The sequence below is a fragment of the Falco rusticolus genome, chromosome W (genome assembly GCF_015220075.1).
Source record: "Falco rusticolus isolate bFalRus1 chromosome W, bFalRus1.pri, whole genome shotgun sequence".
Classification (NCBI taxonomy): domain Eukaryota; kingdom Metazoa; phylum Chordata; class Aves; order Falconiformes; family Falconidae; genus Falco; species Falco rusticolus.
The window spans coordinates 12,969,906-12,991,946 of NC_051209.1; the positions used below are offsets into that span (position 1 = coordinate 12,969,906).

The 22,041-nt window shown below is 38.0% G+C and overlaps 1 protein-coding gene across 1 annotated transcript in view; it reads right to left on the reverse strand.

Annotated features, from left to right (window-relative positions):
- The window catches only part of LOC119140613 (protein mono-ADP-ribosyltransferase PARP8-like), a 151,125-nt gene that overhangs the window by 59,501 nt on the left and 69,583 nt on the right, over nucleotides 1–22,041 (reverse strand). Inside the window, exons 3-5 of the mRNA XM_037372096.1 lie at nucleotides 9,213–9,250; nucleotides 2,835–2,924; nucleotides 1,455–1,525 (exon numbers count right to left, since the gene is read on the reverse strand). Coding sequence (XP_037227993.1) covers nucleotides 1,455–1,525; nucleotides 2,835–2,924; nucleotides 9,213–9,250 — 199 coding nt within the window. The remainder of the gene's footprint in view (nucleotides 1–1,454; nucleotides 1,526–2,834; nucleotides 2,925–9,212; nucleotides 9,251–22,041) is intronic.

Here is a 22,041-nt window from a genome sequence, read left to right on the forward strand (position 1 = left end):
AAAGATTAAAAGTTACCTCTAAGTCCCATATATTCATAACTGTCAAATATACTCTTATCACCAATTTCTATGGTCAGACATTCTAATCCCATTTCCTTACCTTTGTCTCTAAATTCCTGCTCTATTCACTGTATGTATACATAGAACAAAAATTGTATTTCAGCCAATTTCACAGCAATTTTTTAAGACAAGGAATAAAAATAATTTCTGCTTCTACTTTACTGAAAAGAAACAAAGTGACATCAGTCTTCATTGTTTTATAATAACTTTAGCTCAAGGGGAAGCCTGTGTTAAAAGAGAACTCAACTGAACAAAAATTCAACACAAAGCAAAGAGAAATTAAACTCTCACACTACAAAAGTGACAAACTCATCCTATCCTAACCAAAATGTCTAACTGTCTAGACAAATGAAATGGTCAGTCTTTTATTTAAAGGCTTTTTTCAGTACTTCCATGCCTAAGTAAGTACCTTGTTTAATTGGAAAAATAAATAAATAAAAGCTCAAACTCTTTCCCATAGAAGCTAACTGTATCTCAGGCTTTTAATCAAAAGGGTAAATTCTTACTGTGCTTGAATTTATAATGTTTACAGAGCAATGAATACAATTATGAGGCAGCCAAAGCAAAATATTTCCAATGCAACTTTTTACGTCAAATCAGGTTTCATCTACAAAAAAACCCAGCCATACCCATTATCGTATCTGAACATGCTTATCTGACTTTTCCAGGATCAAATACAGATTGGAGCCTAAAAAGCAGTAGTCAAGAAACAAGTATTCTAAACAAAGCAACCACCCTTAACAAAGGAAGTCTTTAAGTCAAGCACTTGAAATCTTGTTACAGTGCTCAATTTCTTGCTTGGGGTGGAAGCCTATGTGGTACTTTCTTTGAGCCCATAACACTGTCAACCCCTGTATACCTTACGTTAGTGCCACTTCTTTCTTGAGTTAATGTCAAAGTGATACTGGTCAGGGACCCATGCCAGAGGTACAGCACAAATACAACTGTGACTGGAAGGCTTTAATACTCCAGATGCTACTTATGGTGAATAGTGTCATGCAGAGGTCCAGAGACTCCAGTGGGACTGCTGTAGGCCACATGATGAAGCAATGAGCTAATAAATGGGGTGTGGTCCTACATGCAAGACTAGGTTAAAAGGTAATGGCATCATGATCTACTTCTCCAGGAGAGCTGTATTTTTAGGGCAGACAGGGTCTATGCCACCACTGAACAAAAGATAAAATAAACATCTCCAAGATGGGAGCATCCCTATCCCAACTAAGTGATTTGCTGGTTAATCCACATATGAAACCCAGAGAACTACACTCACCTTATAAAATGTGTAAACCTACAGTTTGGGTTAGATTTGACAGGGAATCTATGGTAAATATTCATATTTTATTATTTTGTTGTTTCTTAAAATATCTTGTTAAAAAAATCCAAGAAATACATACCTCTCCATTCTCCCTCTGTAATTTTGATTTTATGGATAAGCAATAGTTGACATCACTGGTTTTTCTTAATTCTTAAAAGAAACAGGAAAATAGGGAACACGTGAAAAATGTGAAATAATTTTGCATATGCAGACTTTAAAAACTTGGAGTAGTAGAGCAAATAAGGAACAAAAAATTACAGATAGGAAAAGCACCAAAGAGATTACAATACAACAGTCTAAAATTAAGAAGCCCCAACATCTCAGAAGACTCATATTTTTAAGTGTGAAATGAAACTCGGCTGGTCCATCTAGGGCATTTGTTTTTCTCAATCTGTAATTTACACTTCAGTGTCATTCATTAATTTTGTATACTTTATAAAAGAATAAAACAAAATCCCTCAGCAAAATTAAATCTAATAATCTATATAAAATATAGGGTTTGATCCTATTTTAAATGACAGGCTGTATTTGTCTTTAAATTACAGAAATATTTGCAAGTAAAATTTATCTTAAACTTCTAACTATAATGGCCAATTTTTGTTTGTGTACCACTCCAATGATTTCAATAAAATTATTTTTTATTTACATCAGTATAAATGAGATCAGAGACTGAAGATCATATTGGTTTTCCAGTGAAATTCAAAGTAATTCTGTGTTACACAAAGAAAGCCCTAAACTATTGTAATAAATAAAAAAAGTCTGCAAAGTCAAGTGTTCCTATCTGAAGAATTTCCAGAATTAAGACTGCTCTATGCAGTTTCTCCTGCAGCCTGAAACCATCAGGGAATTTGACTGCTAAAATCTAAAAAATCTCTATGGAGTATGCACAAATCTCGATTATATATTGTATAAATGTGTCTAGATGTCTGAAAAGCATGACCTTTCATGTATCGAATAATTTTTGAAAGTATGGAAATAATTTCAAATTAACAGGTTCCAAAAATCACCGGGAAAAAAGATATTTTTTTCTATAGTCTCATTTCGTGAAACAGCCGAATCATTTTGTTTGAAATTTCCTGAAATAATTAATTAGAGGCAATGGTAGTTATAGACTGTTTCATCCCCAGTGGTGAAGATTTAGTGAAGTTTTAAGCAAGTGAGCATGAAAACTTATAACTGGGAAGTATTAAGCACCTCTAACTGTATTCAAGGAGAATTGCTTTATCACAGACTGCAAGACATTAAAAGAATAAAATACATTCTGCCTGTACAATCATGTTGATCCCCAAAAGAAATATTTTAATTTCTTCTATTCTGAAATGTAGGACAATTTACTACAGCAAGACTGAGAAAATAGCAAACTGTACACACATCAACATATCTCCCTTTAAGTAAAGGCAACATCTTGTCTTTCCTCACAAAATATGAACTTGGTAAAACACTCGGGACATAAGATTACCTGTAGCAATTTGGTCGAAAATTACTGGAATTGGCTCTGTTGTAACTACCACATCTTCATCATTATCAGAAATGGAAACATAAGTGTTATCTACAAAAGAAAAACACCTTGCATGGTGAAGTCCAATTTTTTTTCTGCCAGCATCTTCCAATGTTGCCCATTCCACCCTTGTAACATAAGGAACCACTTCCCATTAGGGAAGCCCAGCACTACCATCTTCCTGGTGCATTTTTTTCAGCTGAGATTGCTAATGAAAAGAAAAATACCAAAAGAATGGAAGATTTGGTCCCAAATTTTATAAAAGCAAACCCCTGGAGTCTGATATCGTGGCTTTCAGGAATCACACCAAGGGCTGCTCTGAAGTGTCCCACAAGGCTTATGAGGGTTTGAGACAACCTTTTCCAAAATTAAGACTTGTTCTATGATTTTTGTCATGCCTGATACTAAAATTCAAGCTAGGTCTGGTGTGCAGAGTGAAGGCTGCATTCAGACCTAGGTGTTAACAGCCCATTATTCAAAATACCTATGCCTCATTTTGCCTAGTCATGTAAAGGATGTTTGAAGCATCTTCTAATCAGTGGACAACATTTCTTGTGCCTATATTCAGAAAAAAAAATATCTTTCCTCCCACTTAACAAAAACATTAGGTATGGATATGAATATGGAAAGTCTATTCCAAACATTCTTACAAAATGTGGAGATCACGCTGTGATTTTTTTTTTCCTTCCAGCCAAATGTTTAGTAACAATGAACAAGGGGAAGCAAATTTTTATGTAGTATCTGCAGAAGCTTATTTTGCATTAATTGCTGACCTGTCTGTGAAAGTAATAAAATTTTGTTTTCTACTGATCTGGGCTGAATTGAAATATATACTCTAGAGCAGAAAGGCTGATGTTGTGGTTTAACCCCAGTCAGGAACTAAGTACCACACAGCCGCTCACTCACTTCCCTCCCTCCCCTGGTGGGATGAGGAGGAGAACTGGGGAAAAAAAAGGTAAAATACATGTGTTGAAATAAGGACAGTTTAATAATTGAAATAAAATAAAATATTATAATAATAATAGTAATGAAAAGGGAGACAACAAAAAGAGAAAGAGAAATAAAACCCACCAAAGACAAGTGATGCACAATAAAATTACTCACTACCCGCTGACCAATGCCCAACCAGTCCCCGAGCAGCAATTGGCCCCTCCTGACCAACTCCCCCCAGTTTATATACTGAGCATGACGTTCTATGGTATGGAATATCCCTTTGGCCATTCAGGTCACCTGTCCTGGCTCTGCTCCCTCCCAGCTTCTTGTGCACCTGCTCACTAACAGAGCATGGGAAACTGAAAAGTCCTTGATTTAGAGTAAGCACTACTTAGCAACAACTAAAACATCAGTGTGTTATCAACATTGTTCTCACACCAAATCCAAACCACAGCACTGTACCAGCTACTAAGAAGAAAATCAACTCTATCCCAGCTGAAACCAGGGTAGCTGACAATTAAGTAATCACAGATAAAGAGACAAATAAGAGAACTGAAACAAGGAATTGATCTATCATAATTTTGAACACTCCATTCCCACATCAGCAAAGTGTGTAAACTCACACATAATTTTAAGCATACTGCTGCATGCTCAAAGCTTTTGACCACAGTGCTTCCAGTGCAATGTTGAAAATGCTAACATCAACTGATCAGTAAATTCAGCAATATTATTACTTGTATTATTGTGGGTTTTAGAAGTCTCTATCAAGACCAAGCCCTGATGCTGCTGCCCCTTTCTTGCACAGGTGTGCCACACTACCTTTGCAGACTAGCAGCTGCACTGCCACAGACAGACAGGCACATGAGCAGCCCACTGCCTGTGAAACAGCCTTTCTGCCACATTCACGTCTACTGAGTCTGACACTATCCCACACCTTCGCCTACTTCCACTCTTGCACTGTCCCATGAGGTAATCTGTGCTCAGCTCAACAAACATATTGCGAGCGGGCAATTGCTGCAGGAGGCTGACACCACTTTTCCCTGAGCACTGCACTCCAGTGGGCATAGCAACCTGCTCTATCTGCTCAGTTTGTGTCTGCTTGGCTACATGCTTGGCACAGGGATGTGTTTTAAAGCCACAGCATTGTGCAAATAAAATGGGGTCCCTCCAGCCATCTACCAGCATTCACTCCTCCTCCTCCCACTTTTGCCTGTCAGCAGGACAGGCTGTAAATTGTGCCTCCAAGACAGTTGCATCTCACCCCCTCCACAAACCCCTGCCTTGCCTCTATTTGCATGTTCTACCTTCCTGCCATCATTTCAGTGTCAGCCTCACCATACTGGATGGCTCTGGGTATACAACACACACTCATTCCTTTCCCAGGTTTGGGAGTGTAACTTACTGGTATAGAGTCTAATGAGCTGGAATAACCAAGGTCAACATTTACCCCTAAATATACCTAACACCATATATATGGGTGGGAGAAAGGAAATCCATGTGCTAGAACTTATTGATGTGTGAAAAAGTAGGAAAAACAGCAATATGTGCTGTTAAAGAAAATGTATTTTGAATTAAGAAATTTAAAGTGCTGAAGCTGCTAAATGGCAGAACCAGGCCTTGGCCCTTGTATAGTCCTAATCCAAGGCTGGTTTAAAACCCAGTCAAGTTAATCAGTAGGAGAATAGAGAAACAATAGATGATCAATTTGTATACACAGCTGCTCTCAAAAATGCAGGTGTTTTTAGAAAAAAATAGTATATGTGAATAGGAATTGCTTGCTCAAAGACTAAGTGTGCTTGAAGGATTGTGTGAGTTAAAGCAGTCAGAAAGAAGATCATGATCCAAGGAGGACCTTGGAACCGAGGCAGAGACTGGAACCGAATAGATGAATCAGCTGGGACAGGGTCAGGTGATGGATTCGCAGAACTGACAAGACCAAAGGAAACTTCTAAAAACTTCAGACACTGACTAATGATTTGATAAGTGTATATAAATTGTGCTGTATCCCTTTGTTCTCTGCCACTCACTGAGGTGGTGGCCCAACTCTGAGTTGTGATTAAAGCAAACCTAGTGGTACCCATGTCTATATGAATTTTTCCTTTAACAGTGCTATAAAGAATAAAAAGTTATCAAGATATACATATATGGATTTTAATTATATTTTTATGTCCACTGTTTGTCATTCTTTCTTGGCAGCTGGATAATGTACTTTTCACTGCCAAGTATTTGTTTTCCTTTTCTATTTGGCAACCATTGGGGTTTTTTTTCTTTCCTTCCATCAGTCTAATGAAACTTGAAATTAAAATACTGGGCTTGCTTTCTTCAACATCCAATTTCTAAGGCACTACACCCAGGAACACCTCTCTTTTTAAGTGGAGTCTGCCTGAACCTAGTGTAGGGATGCAACAAACCACTTGCTGCCAAACTGGTTGTCTCTCTCTGTGCTGCAATCTAACAAGGTTTAAGAAAAAGATGTTTCTGTTAACATGTGTGTAACCCACAAATCACTGGGATAAAAGACTATAGCAGTTCTACAAGTTTATGACAGCCAACATGTATCACTCAGAATGTACAATCATTAGCATAATGCTTGCTGTTGTAATGGTTCTCACAGGAGTCACAATCCACTCATATTAATGGAACTTTAATCTACTCACTGATGTTATATTCTATAACTGCTCCTTAGGAGCATTATTTTCCCCCAGTTGTGTCTATGTTATGAGAAAATGGTTACAAAGATATATTACTGGAACTGATATTACCTACCTCTAAATTTTCAGTGATATTTTCACAATTTCAGCAATGTATATATAACTTTGAGACAATATTGTCTCAACACTACTCCTATTAAGTTATTCAGTGTGCCTTTGTGAGCATATTTTTAGCTTTCACTCATAATTATGAAACATTCAAACACCTTCCATTATTGAAAGTTGTCATGTCATATTGCAATTCCCATAGGTATGATTTAACACTCTGTAATCTTTTGATGTTTTATGAAGCAATTCAGCAATAGTTACACAGTGTTATCAGTGCCAATGCAGTGACACTGCATATATAACAACAATGCATGGAGCTAGAGTATACACAGTACCCAAAGCTCTTCTTATAATATCTAAAAATTACTTGTGGTGGTATGACTTTCAGCTGAATGAACATAATTTGTATGGTAACTTAATCTCTTCTATTTTCATATATTTATTGCATACATTAGAAATTTATCTGATGATCAACTCTGACAGCCTTCTCATGATTTCCAAATTTGATCCAATGTGTATTACACACTCTTACTCTCCAAAGGATATGACTTTGATATAGGTACACACTAATGGACTTAAACCTTGATCTGTAAAGACTTAACCCATGATAAATTTAATTTGATGAGCATATCCTGCTCTGAACTCTAGCAGCTAGTAGCAATACTTGAAGATCATCTTCCAATTGAGGAGGATACCAGCACAGAGCTTCCCAGGCTTGACACCATCACACCCTGATATGTCCGTGAAACATCCCTTAAAATACATGCCAGAGAAGAGGTAGACACAGTGAGCAGTAATGTTAAGTTATAGATTTAGCACAAAGAGGAGACAAAGAATCTGGCTCACCAAGCCAAAGGAAGTATTTTTAGGATCAAAGCTGTAAAATGACAGTCATTATCCTTCTTAACACACTAAACACCTCTTCATCACAAAGCAAACATACATACTGCAAAAGCTTAAGATATGAATGAAATCAGCTCTTCCAAAGGCTTGAAGGGTTACATTTGCAATCAGTAAACATGCATAGCTGGTTTACCTCCCCCCCCCCCAGGTTCTATCTGGCTTTAAAATATAGGGGGTGATGGCAGAGAATATTTATTAGGTTTTAGAGCCACCAAAGTCACTCAGGCTTGTAGGCCATCAGAGCATGCTGGAAACAGCATCTGTAAGGGAAGTTTGAGGTGTGCCTGTCAGAAGAGCTTGCCAGGAGATGAGATCTTATGTGCTGTGAGAGTAACTGCTGGTTCAGTGCTCCAGCTTGCCATTTAGTTTAGGGGCTCATAGACATCAAGTTCAGTGCCTTCATAATAGCTTAATCCCTGAAATTAATAAATCCATTACTGATGTCTAATAAAACAAAACATTAATAAAATATGATGTAGATTTTTTTCCCAACGATTTGTCCCTCCTTTCATTGTCAGGTCAATGGAGTAATCATTGAGTCACTGATTTATCACTGGTATGACTGTGTATTTTATGAATCTCAGTTTTTCTGCTTACTACATGTTGAATAGATTATTATTAGTAGTAGCTTTTCCTCCAGTTTTTACTGGTGAAAAAAAATATCTCTCACAAAGGTTGTGAGCATTCTTTCACATAATCCATTGTATTTAGCATCACTGCTGATACTGATTTCTCTCTGCATCTGCTTCAAACACTCTGGTGTTTTGAACAGGCATAGTCTACTGCTTATCAGTGAAGATCAAAGCCTCACTTCTTTAGAGATTCTAAAAGAAACAAGAAATATTTATTTTAGAAATATAACAGAGATGTTACAGATAATGATAAAAAAAGGCCAGAGGGTTTCATATAATTCACAGTACTTAGACTATTAAATACTCCCAGGTGCAAAAATACAGAATGTGGTGCAATCCAACAGTACTACCATGTACCTTTACTTGCACAGTGCCTGTCTGCCCTCACCCTTGCTTCCCTCTCCTGCTTCTGCTGATCTCTGTGCCACCTGAAGTATCTATGCAGTCTCTTTGTAAAGGAAATCAGGGAAACAAGCTAGTAGAAAACTAGCTTTTGCTCTTTCCTGGTTGTCTTTCATATGGATAATTCCCCTTGTCTGGGTTGGCCACACAGTAACACAAATAAATATTTTTGACAACCCAGCTCAGGGTATGACAGGGAGGCAGGACTGAACAGCTTTGCAAGCTTATGTTACCAAATACATACCCATACACAAACCCTTGGCTGCAACAGACCCTGAGAAGCATCAATGCACAGTCCACAGGCTTAACTTTAAGAATGTGAATGTGAGTAGTCTCATTAAGGTCTAACACAGAAGTGCTTTGCTGGCCCCATGCCAGACTGTGCAGCCTCTTGAAAGATCAAGCTTTATCTACCATGCCAAAGAGGAGTTGGGCAGTTTCTCACTCCTGTCACTGTTGGCTCCAGACACAGAAAGCATCACAAGCTCCAGTCTCTGTAAGCTTGTGAACCAGGTTTTCTCACCCTGACCTAGTTGATAAATGACACCTGAAAAGGAGAAATGACTCTGAAAATAATCTAACTAATGGAAAATTATTAGCATAAGGGTGCACTTGGAAGACATTAACACCCTTTCAGATATTTTCAGCTGAATATTGCAAATTGCAGTATCATGCATACAAGCGTCACAGACAAGAACGTTGCACTGTACCTGGGTAATCCTCAGAGACATGCACTGAATAGGATACACTGTAAAAAGAAAAAAAAAAAAAAGAAACAACAGAATTAATAACAACAACATTAACTGCTGGCATAAGATTCTTTTCTTGCTCCTGTATTATTTTATGTTTATTTATAGGTTCCTGACAGTTTCCAGGACAGAAGGCAACAGCTATTTTGATGGCTTTTGAAGCGTGCAGCTAAAAAAAGTATCATGCCCATTTTGAAAGCTTACTTTGCTAAATTGGCACATCCCTATATCAACCTTCATAAAAAGAATATCAATACTGCATTATATTCACTTTAGAGTAATATTTCACAATGTCTGTACTTAGTCCTATTAAAAAAAAAAAAAAAGTTGCTCTTTGAACACCAAAACTAGAAAAGCCCAGTTTTCTCTGCATCTGTTTCTGGGGTTTACTCAAGGCTCAGTAGTACTTCTGTATGTTCCTGTTAGTCTCAGCAAAGGCTCTGTATGGTTTGGACTCCTTCCCCTCATCAAACCCCCATATTTATAACAGTTGTGGCAAGCTTATTTGATACCTCTACCTCTCTGTCAAACTGAGTTCAAATCAAATTTGAAAGAGCCACAGTCAAACTGAAGGGTAGCTTCACTACATGGATTACCCGAATCTGTTTCACCAGAAAATGAACATACATACTGTGTCAGTCCTCCAGCTCAGTCCACATGTGCTTTCACTGTCACCCAGTGAGATGTTCACTAAACTCACTGCTGAGAGCAGGACAAATGGGCATGATGGTCTGCTCAGTTATATAAGTACCCACCGAGTCCCTTTGATTTTTTTTAAGGTTAATGTGTGTCTTCATTTTGAATTAAAAACATTCAACTATGCAGCATGCTGAAAGCTTTCTGTTGTATAATTTATGTTCTTTCCACTTCTAAAACCTAAAAATTGCATGTGTCAAGCTACACATTTAAATAATACATGATGTGTGTTCATGTCTGTAGTGAGTTAAGCAGACAAAGGCAGGATAAATAAATTTGGTGTATGTATTCTACATTGCTGAAAATCGATTCAGTGGATCTTTCTAAATTACATGAATATAACTTCCATGTAGACTATAAAATAAAACCACAGGTGATTTTTTTCTTTTTCTCTCTCAAGGACTTCTGTTAAATGAGGTCTACTTTCATAATCCAATAACTGGAAGAGGCAATCAATATGAAAAAGTAGGTCCCATACTTTCTTCTGTAAGTCAGTTGATTACTGCACCTGTTTTTACACACAATCTATTCTAGCACAATTAATTTTATGTACTGTTTGACTAAGAAGCAAAGATGCCTTTTTCTTCAACAGCTGCAAACATTCACATAGATTGAAGCAGTGTTTATTACAGCTGACAATGGATTTAGCCACACAACTCTTGATAGCCTCAGTCAAACCAGAATTAAATCCCATCACTGTGTAAATTCAACATTTTGTGATTTTTCTCTTTTAGTTATTTTTCAGACATTTGGAATAGGCATCATCTATATCCTCTCATCTTGGAGTATTTGCCCTAAAGACTGGGGTATTTAAATCTAATTAATCTGTAATGGCATAAAATATCACTATTTTAAATAGGGAAATATTCCAAAATAAGGAATATGTTATAGCTCAGTGCAGTCATGTGTGGAGAATTTTCTCCTGTGGTACAAAAAAAAAACCCACCAAAAAAGCCCCCAAGAAGTTATCTAAGGGCCCCTTCTTACCAAAAACTATCTTCTAGACACTGTGTTTGTAACCATTTCTTCCTTCTACTACCAAAAGAAGTACTTGAGTCTTACTCTTTCAGACTGACTGCTTGCCACACCTCTTTGCTGCCTCCAGAATTGATGTGTATAGGTTTGTTTGACTATTGTTATATAGGATTATCTTCAAGTGTGGACTTTATTCTAAGAAAATAAAACCTTTCTAGAACTCAGGAATTATTCCATGTTCAAATTTTAAAACTATCTCAATCCAATTTAAAAGCTGCAGCAAAGCAGGGAAATTCCACATACATATTAAAAAAAAGTTCTTCATATTGAGGACAGAAACAGGGGCTACAGAACTTACAGAATTTCTATCAGTGAAGATATTCAAAACTCAACTGGATAAGGCCCTCAGCAACATAATCTAACTTTGAAGCTAGACTTAAGTTCGAAGTTGGTTCTGCTTTGAGTGGGGGAGTAGACCAAGTAGTCTGCACAGGTCATCCCCTCCACATAATTACTCTATGTTCCTATGTGCAGAAACCCTATGAAAGTGTGTTTCTCTTCCTTCTTCTTCATTATGTGGTATCTGTGACAGCACCAGTTGTGGCGACATTGAATGGAAATTAATGAGAAAAATATATACTGTAGATCTTGTGAGATGGAACTAAAATGAAAAGGTTTATGAAGATGCAGGTTAGAAATAGTGTCAAACCAGATCTTGTAATGACTGCAAGCAAATTCAGGATCTGATCCAAAGCCCACTAAATCCAGTAGTGGTCTCAGTACTAATATGAACATTAACAGAGGGGAAAGGAAAGATAAAAATTATATAAAGTAAAATTATTCTGTGATCCCAGTAATAAAAAGTCTCCTTACAGAAAAAATTTTGCCACCAAAATCTGATGCCACCTCCATCTGAAAAGCATTAATAGTAAATCTATCTGCCAAACCAAAATCAAATGGTAATATGTTGGAAATAATAATAATGGAATCTGATAAGCCTATGCTGCCACTTCAGAGGAAAGCATTTAAAGGAGATGTGAACCAAAGATTAAAAAACAAAATGCCTGAAAATGGGATATTTACTTCCAATTAAAATAAACCATTTGTTTTTATTAGAAACACTACTTATTATGCTGGATGTGTTTAACCCTTTACACTATTACACCCCCACCCCCCCAAAAAAAAGGAATGTCTAATTGTCTTCTTTCTATCTAAATTCACATCTTCAGTACATGTTGGGATCTCTGTGCTGTCCTCTCTTAAGTGTCACCAGATCAGTGTACTCTGAAAAGTATTAGTGAAGTATTATGCCAAAGAAAGTTCTCATGGGAACAGTCTTTTAGATAGGCCATTCCTCTCATACATATTTAAACTCATATTTGGGGAGAATAAACAGATTGTTTGAGCCCCCTGAGAGAGACGGTGGTGCTTTATACTTGGGCTTGTAATCATGTTAGTTATGTGCAGGCTATGGAAGTAAAAAGCTGAAATAATACTACTGAACAGAATAAAACTTGGGTTTGTGTCCCAGCTTGCCATTGTGATTGTCACATATGATCGCGTTTTGGCACATTTTTCTGCACTCAGGATAAACTGCTTCCTAATGATCGTGCACCTGATTTGTCAGAAAGCAAGATATACCAGGCTAACAAAGGTCTCTTAAGAGGTTCCAGTCATGCAGCCACACAAGCATTTTCCTGCTGACTTCAATGAGATTTAGAGCCAAGACAGAAACACAGGACTGTGATGGCATACAACACCTTCAAAAAGCACAGACTTCAGTGAAGATGCAGATGTTCAACACCTCTCAGTGTTAAAACCTCTCAGAGCCAAATCAAGCCTTTACTGAAGCATCTTTCTTGTTTAAGTACTCAAAAATGCAACTGGAATTAATTTAGGCCTGGCCTCCACATAGAAGTACAACATGATTATTCCAGTGAAGGATGTGATTTTTCCTTCTGGCAATGCAGTTCCTCTGTACAATCCTATTGCAGTTACATTGCTATAAATACAGCTTATATCACTATAATTTATTTCCATTCCCATAAACAGATTCTAACCAGCCAACATCATCCTTGTTCGTTCAGTTATATTGCTTTAGCTACATAAACATAGTTAAACTCTTTGGTGTAAATAAAGCCTCAATGATCATGTTATTTGTTTTATTCAGCTTAGGCCCTCTGCAGAAGGCATCCTACAGTACATACATTTCTCAACCCTTAAGCTCAGAACAAGCTCCATACTATAAATGGCCTTGTAAAATTTTTGTGATTTAACAAACAATAAAGCATCACAGGAGAAACTAGTGAGACTTGTCATGTCTCATTGTTTATGAGTTTTTAATGTAAACTTTGTATTGTTTGAAATAATATTTATGTGTAGAGCCCCAGCCTCAGCTTAGTATGGTGGGTTGACCTTGGCTGGACATCAGGTGCCCACCAAGCTGCTCTATCATTCCCCCTCTTCAACTGGACAGGGGAAAGAAAATACGATGAAAGGCTCATGGGTCAAGATAAGGACAGGGAGATCACTCAGCAATTACCATCACAGGCAAAACAGACTCAAATTGGGGAAATTAATTTAATTTATTACCAATCAAATCAGAGTAGGTTAATGAGAAATAAAAACAAATCTTAAAACAACTTCCCCCCATCCCTCCCTTCTTCCCGGGTTCAACTTCACTCCTGATTTCTCTACCTTCTCTCCTCGAGCAGCACAGAGGGATGGGGAATGGGGGCTGGGTTCAGTTCATAACGCTTTGTCTCTGCCGCTCCTTCCTCCTCACACTCATCCCCTGCTCCAGCGTGGAGTCTCACCAACGGGAGATAGTCCTACACAAACATCTCCAATGTGAGTCCTTCCCATGGGCTACAGTTCTTTGTGAACTGCTCCATCCTGGGTCCCTTCCACAGGGTGCAGTCCTTCAGGAACAGACTGCTCCAGCGTGGGTCCCCCACAGGGTCACAAGTCCTGCCAGCAAACCTGATCCAGCATGGGGTCCTCTCTCCGTGGGGCCACAAGTCCTGCCAGGACCCTGCTCCAGCACAGGCTCTCCATAGGGTCACAGCCTCCTTCAGGTGCATCCACCTGCTCTGGCATGGGGTCCTCCACAGGTTACAGGTGGATATCTGCTCCGCTGTTAACTTCCATGGGCTGCAAGGGGACAGCCTGCCTCCCCATGATCTTTTCCACAGGCTGCAGGGAAATCTCTGCTCTGGCACCTGAAGCACCTCCTCCCCCTCCTTCTTCACTGACCTTAGTATCTGCAGTTGTTGCTCTCACATAGTCTCACTCCTCTCTTCCAGATGCTGTCCTGCAGCAGTTCTTCCCCCCCCCCCCCCTTCTTAAATATGTTATCACAGAGGCGCTACCACCATCACTGATTGGCTCCACTTTGGCCAGCGGTGGGTCCGTCTTGGAGCCAGCTGGCACTGACTCCATTGGACATGGTGGCAGCTTCTGGCATCTTCTAACAGAAGCCAACCCTGTAGTCCCTCTGCTACCAAAACCTTGCCACGAAAACCCAATACACATAGCAACAATTCTATTCACAGGGCATTTCTTGCAAGCTTTTTCTAATGTGTTTTAACCATTTATGTTCCTTCTTCAGAGAGATTATCCTACAAAGGTCTATCTGCTTTTGGGAACTAATTCTTAAAGTAGATGGGGATCCACAACATAATTGCTACTTTTCAGATTAATCTGTCCCATTTTGATATAGAACAAGCAGATTCACCTGCATTTAACATTGCTCTAATTTCTCAAAGCTAGTTAAAAATGAATCCAGAAACCAAACTGATTATATTACCAAGCAAAATATTACCCCAAAATGTAAGCTCTTGGGAAAAGGAAAAAAAATCCATGAAAACTGAAAAAGGCAGCAAAACTAAGGTTACTGCAATATAGCATGTTCATAAAAAGGAAAAGTACCAGCTTCATCTCTTTACATCAATTTTTAAGATTGTTTTCTGTGCCTTGGACTGCAGTTTTTACCCATCACAGTATAAACCCCAGAATCAGACATGCATCTTGAAGCTACAACAGTGACATGGAGCTGGAGTGTATGATGTATCTTCCCATCAAATTCACGTTATCTCAACTCTGCTACTTGCAATTCCTCTTTAGAAAAGAAATCCTTTAAATCAAATATCGAGCTGTTTTGCACAGCAGGAAAGCATGAAGTATCTGGCACAAGTCTAAGATTTATGTCTATGGAATGCCTATGACAATTCAGCCAGCTCTGTCCCATGGCAACAGCTGACTTCCTGCCTTATTAAGTGTGGAAATTGTGATCTAGTTTCTATTCCAGTTTTAGCTGCCTCTATTAGAGCCAGAGTTCCATGTGCTAATGTTGTAGCTCACAAACTTGCTGAAGAAACAAGATTTTTTGTCATGTGGAATCTTATGATAGACATGCCAATCTATAACAAGAGATAAGAAGACAGTAAATAAGACTTTCTTAATGCATCTGGAGGTACAGAATTCAGAAGATATTATTTTTTGTTTACAATATCCAAAATCATAGATCTAACTCATCAATGAAGTAATGCTATTAAAGGATGCATGAAGCCCTATAACTGAAGAAAAAATACTAAGACTAAGCAAAGCAAGCTATGGACAAATATGTAAGATTAAATGCTACTGTCGTATTGATTATATGTCAGGGGCAACTTCTGAACAAGTTGGTGAGCTAAATAAAAGATTAGTGAAATCTTGATAAGAAAAATAAAATTATATGTTGAGCCAAAGGGCCTTTTAAATGATCTGTATAATATTTTTGAAAGCACAGCATGATATAGACCTGATGTTTTTACTCTCTTCTAGATGAGACAATAAGAAGGAATAAGAACAAGGTCCAATTGAACAGAAGCAACTGAAATTGTATTCTTTTACCAATTTCTATCTATAAATTCTCAAAATTACTACTCACCTTTAGTATCTACACATAACATGTAACAGGAGAACATTTCATGAATGTCCACTAATTGTACAGCAAATATTTCCACTTCCATCTTCACTCCTTTGTTTCCTTATCTTTGAAAATGCTTCCAAATCTTTCAATGGATTTCAGTTACTTTCATACCCATTAGCCTCCTCTTCTACTTCAACAAGACTATAATTTGATCCTGAAGCCAGACCCTTCCTACTATTTTACTTTTGACCAGCCTTTTTCCTCAAATGAAAGAAAATTGTTCCCAAAAGTATTCCACCACAAACACAGACACTCTCTTCTCTAGTAACTGGTCTGAGATTGTTTGAAACCTAATAGCTTGGCAATAAACCACATCACAAATACAGGGTGGAAATTATGGTTTTCAGATGTACTGTGGGATTCCATCCAAACAAAACTTAACAAAACTTTCAAATTGCATTCCTAAAATGTCTGACCTTTGAACAAGTGTCTTGAGAACTGGTAGGAGATGAAGGCATTTAGGTATTGGCCAGCTGAAAAACTAGGTAGGCTATTTACACAAAAAAAATTGGAATACTTAACAAGAAACAAAATTCATTAATCTTTTTCCTTTTTTTGTAGTTGACCTTATTTGAATTAGGAAATTTTCTGAAGAGAATTCCAATTCAAAAACACACTGCAAAAGGCTTCAAAATCAAGTCTGTCTTCCAATTTGTACAAAGATGACAACCATGCAAGTAATAGCAGATGAGACCCAGCAGCCATAAGCAGCAATTTTCTATGGCAAAAAGATCTGTTCTGCTTAATGGACACTGCCAAAAGACAAACCTTCCAAAATCGCATTCTGGAGACAACCATTTTGTTTCATTTGAAAAGAGGGGGGGGAAAAAAATCCCCAAACCGCTATAAAAGCAATTGAAAAATAAGCAAAAATTACTACTATGTTACTTACAGTTAGGCCAGAGAAATTTAATGCAAATTCTCCTTTTGGTGCTTAATTATCACAACCGTGAGTGAATGATAAATGTTATTTGACAAGTAATGAACAAGTGAATTAGCAAAATATTTCATCACTTGGTATGTACAACTACTGTGCTATTAAACATTTCATTACCTTTCTATGAAAAAAGAATGCAGTCATGCTACATGAAAAACAATCCTGCTTTTCCACTCCGGAGTTTTTGAAAAAAATCCATCCCACTCAGCACACATCAGTTAAGGAAGCACTCCGCTGAAGCCCATTTTCAGAAATATACATAAAACTATGGCAGCATTCTGAATTATCTTATTAGGTAAATTATTTCATTAACTATTTCTACTATTCACTTCATAATGTCTTTATTAAAAAATATAGGAGACTTTTAAAACGTATTTATAAATGTATATTTATAATAATACAACACACATTTTTAATGTATTGCAAATCACATTCTTGAGTGAAATAAATACTATTAGCAAATACAAGTGTAAAGATCAGTAAGTACTGTATTCCATTCATTCATGATTATGATTCTATGATACCTTTACAATACAGTCCCAGTAATGTGACAAAAATATAAACAGAACTGGAAAAAGTTCCAGTTGCAAAAAACACTAACCACAAAGTGATGTTCATCTGCCCTGGTTTTGGCTGAGATAGAGCTGATTTTCTTCTTAGTAGCTGGTACAGTGCTGTGGTTTGGATTTGGTGTGAGAACAATGTTGATAACACACTGATGTTTTAGTTGTTGCTAAGTAGTGCTTACTCTAAATCAAGGACTTTTCAGTTTCCCATGCTCTGTTAGTGAGCAGGTGCACAAGAAGCTGGGAGGGAGCAGAGCCAGGACAGGTGACCTGAATGGCCAAAGGGATATTCCATACCATAGAACGTCATGCTCAGTATATAAACTGGGGGGAGTTGGTCAGGAGGGGCCAATTGCTGCTCGGGGACTGGTTGGGCATTGGTCAGCGGGTAGTGAGTAATTTTATTGTGCATCACTTGTCTTTGGTGGGTTTTTTTCCATTGGGTTTAATTCCTCTCTCTCTCCCCTTTTCATTACAACTGTTGTTGTTACTAATTATTTTTATTATATTTTACCTTATTTCAATTATTAAATTGTCTTTATTTCAACCCATGGGTTTAACCTTTTCCAATTCTCCTCACCATCCCATGGGGGGGTGGGGGAAGCGAGTGAGCAGCTGTGTGGTACTTAGTTGCCAGCTGGGGTTAAACCACGACAGCATCTCCAAACACACAGACAAACAGTACTTAGAATCACACAAGTTAGAAATACAGAAGATAGCACATGACATGACATAGTTCTGAAAATAAAAGTTTGCATAAGGCTTTTTAAAATACAAATAAATATACAGGCTTTTTGCTCTTTCACACAATGAAATAACTATTGAAGCAGAGGACTTGTGCTTTTTTTTAAACATTGAAATAAAACCTGATGTATTTAAACAAAATAACAATTATTGAAAACAACCTTATTAACTTCTGGAAATGAGAATTAGATGTCTCCACAAATAAGACAAAAATTAAAAGGAAGTGGACCTAAGTTTTCATGCACATACTAGCACAGCTATAGAAAAAGTAACTGTTAATCAAGGGCAGCAAGAATATTCTCACCATATAAAAATTTGTTTTCTTTTCTGTTACAGAATTTAGAACTTGAATTAAACCCCACTGAAATCCAAGGGAGTCTTTAATACTTGACAAAGAATATTACAGACAAGTTGCACAGAAAATAAAAGACTTCTGTCCCCTGCCATGCTTCTAGTATTTCTAAAAACAAGTACTTAATCACTTTGCTAAAAATTTCAAGATGTATTCCAAAATGGTGCAAATTCTGGTCAGCAATTTTTTTTCTTTTTCTTTTTTTTTTTTAATATTTGCAGCTTGCTATACAATTGGCCTGTGAAACATTTCACATCTGTGCTATTTTCTGGGTTCCTGATTAAAACTAGGTTCATGAATTTCTAAAAGGCTTTTTAAGTACCCTTTTAAATGTTTTGAATGTGCATGTCTGCATCTCAGCAATTTGTTTTCAGATATATGGGCCACCTTAAATGTCTTTCTGAAACACATTAGTTCAATGAATTCCTGTATCCCCTGTGATCAAGTAACTGATGACCCAGCATCAGTCACAGCTAAGTTTGCTGCTAGATAGAACCAGATGCTTGTAAAGAACTGAAATTTGTCCATACACTCTTTCTTCCTGTCCTGGTTTCAGCTGGGACAGAGTTAACTTTCTTCTTAGTAGCTAGTACAGTGCTGTGTTTTGGCTATGATGTGAGAACAATGTTGATAGGACACTGATGTTTTTAGTTGTTGCTGGGTGATGTTTATACTAAGTCAAGGACTGTTCAGTTCCTTGGGCCTTGCCAGCCAGAGGGCTGGAGGGGCACAGGAAATTGGGAGGGGACACAGCCAGGACAGGTGACCCAAGCTAGCCAAAGAGGTATTCCATACCATATGACATCATGCTGAATATAGAAACTGGGGGAAGAAGAAGGAAGGGGGGGACATTTGGCATTATGGCATTTGTCTTCCTGAGTAACTGTTACGCATGATGGAGCCCTGCTTTCCTGGGGATGGCTGAACACCTGCCTGCCTATGGGAAGTGGTGAATGAATTCCTTGCTTTGCTTTGCTTGCATGCGTGTCTTTTGCTTTACCTATTAAATTGTTCTTATCTCAACCCACGAGTTTTACATTCATTTCTGATTCTCCTCCCCGTCCCTCTGAGTGAGGGTGAGTGAGAAAGTGGCTGTGTGGTGCTTGGTTGCTGACCGGGGTTAAACCACGACACTTCCTTTCACTATAAATCAAAACTGCCCATGGTGTACCTGCACTTATACAGAAAATAACAAGTGACTCTGGGTAATCTTTTACTCTAGATGTTGGAGAATGTGCATGTGTGATGACTTATGAAAAGTCCCAGGCAAATCTATTGATGAAAAATGAGGACTATTCCAAAAATAGCACCTATGAAATAAGCAAATCAAAGACACTTGGGGGGGGGGAAGTGTGTGCTGTGTGTCACTCATTTTATACATAGAAAGAGTTACACTAAAATATGGCTATGTGTGCAAAGCCAGGTTGTCCACAATCAGACTATACCAGAATCAGGCCATTTCATCTAGAACTACAAAAGCAGCTTCCTGGTTGCAGTCCCCCTATCTGACCAGTCCCAGCTACCTCCTGTTGACAGATTCTCTTTAAACTTCTCTCCTGTGTTCTTCCTTCTATTCACTGATTCCACTGGTTTGAATTCTCCATCCATCCTCCCCATTAGCTCTTCATTCAATTTCAGTCTTCTCCAGGATACAGAGCACAAAAACTCAGGAAAGTAACCTCTTAACCCAACTCAGCTGCAGCCAGAGCAGCATATATGATCACAGCCTTCAGGCACCTTATTTCCAGGGTTGGGCACATCTTCTTCCACTATGTGTTTTCTACAGTTTGGGGTTTATTTTGTTTTTTATTGGTTTTGGTTTTTAAGGAAAAACATTTTTCCTCTCTTCAGTTTCTTTCTTTTCCTTTTGGAGGACTGCTGTCAGAGGCAACCATGATATGCTCTTTTTGGAGCCAATTAAGAATTATCTTAAAGCCATGAAGTTTTGGTCCACATTGTTCCTATTGGAAGGCTGTTCTGAGGTTCTTGTGATTGTAATTCTAGTAACTCAGATCAGTTGAACAGAAACCCTTTGTCTAACCCCTGTACAAAGCCTCTGTGTTGAAAGCTTTCAAATTAAAATAAAAGGACACAAAAAGAAACAACCATTATCCCAAGGCAGAGACACAAGGCAAATTGCAAACTGAACAGTTATAGTTTAACAATGATCCAAGCAACAGAAGAGAGTGTTGTCATAGGAAGGTTTGCCCAATCATTTTAGCAGATAATTCCAGCATCTTACCAATCATTAAAAACATAAATAAACTCATATAAATTCCTGGAGACATTCACTGTTTAGCTTCATTGTGTCCCTATGTCGTGGTCAGACCCTCTGCCACTATCTGCCCCTTGAAGGAATAAGGTTCCAAGTCCAAGTTACAAAGTGAGGTTTATTGAGAGAAGGCACTTGTTAAGTGGATAACAATTACACCACTCTGTGAGTGAGGATTATTCTGCTTCTATTCCAAATTCCTTATAATCTACCTAATAAGTATCACTCAGTTCCCAGGAAAGTATCCTTACCTGGTGTCCCAAGTAAGGGAAGATCCACCAAGGTGTGGGCCAGCTGTTCCTCAGGAGAATTTGAATCAGGCTCTCAGGGAGCAGTTTATATACCCTCCCTCAGTGGTTTCTGTGGTTACCATCTAGGGCAAACTCAGGCCCAGGACAACAAAAGGTCAGACCCCCAACCAAAGCACTACCACTTGGACTGAATCATCTCCCCACTCCCTAAGAAGTGAAAAGGTTCCTTTCCTTTACATGCAGTGTTTGGCAAAGTAGAAAACTGCTAGGCAACCTTCTTCGACCACTCAACACATTTATTAATTAGTTGGCATTTTGCTTGTTTATCTAATGAGGTGTGTGACAGCCACTGCTGTGCGGGGGAAAAGTAAATTGAAACACTCTTGCTCTTCAGGTCTTTGAGATATCTGACAAAATCCAAATTTTTCCCCCTTCCCTCCCCCCCCCAATTAAGTCCCAAATGCTTCTGGGTATAGCTGAAATATTGTATTTATGGACTAAACCTGATTTTTTCTGTTAATCCCATACATACAGTTTCCATTAACATCAGTACAAACTGAATATATAACTTTCAAATATAGAATTTGAATGCCAAACTATAGGTTTCTTTGAATACTCTAAAGTAAAATGCATATTCTTGCATACATCCAACATAAGAAAATCACATACCGCAAGTTTTTCAATAGATTTTACATATGAAATTGTCCAACCCAGTTTATTCATGCCATTATAATGCATTCACATAATTGAGGACCACTGGCATACCTACAACCAGGTATTTATCTGTTGCTTACAGGTACACACAGTCTCCTGGTCAAGCCAATAAGGTGGCACCCAGCACCTCTGAAAACTGCTAGATTATGATATACCATGGACCCATATCCTGCCTACATTTTAATCCAAGGCAACAATCGCTGTTCCCGACTACTATGCTACACAGCTGCAAGGATTGCTTGCAAAACTGAGGTGTTTGGCTCATCCTGCTGTCCCATTACACTAACACAGTCAAAACCACACCATTGGAA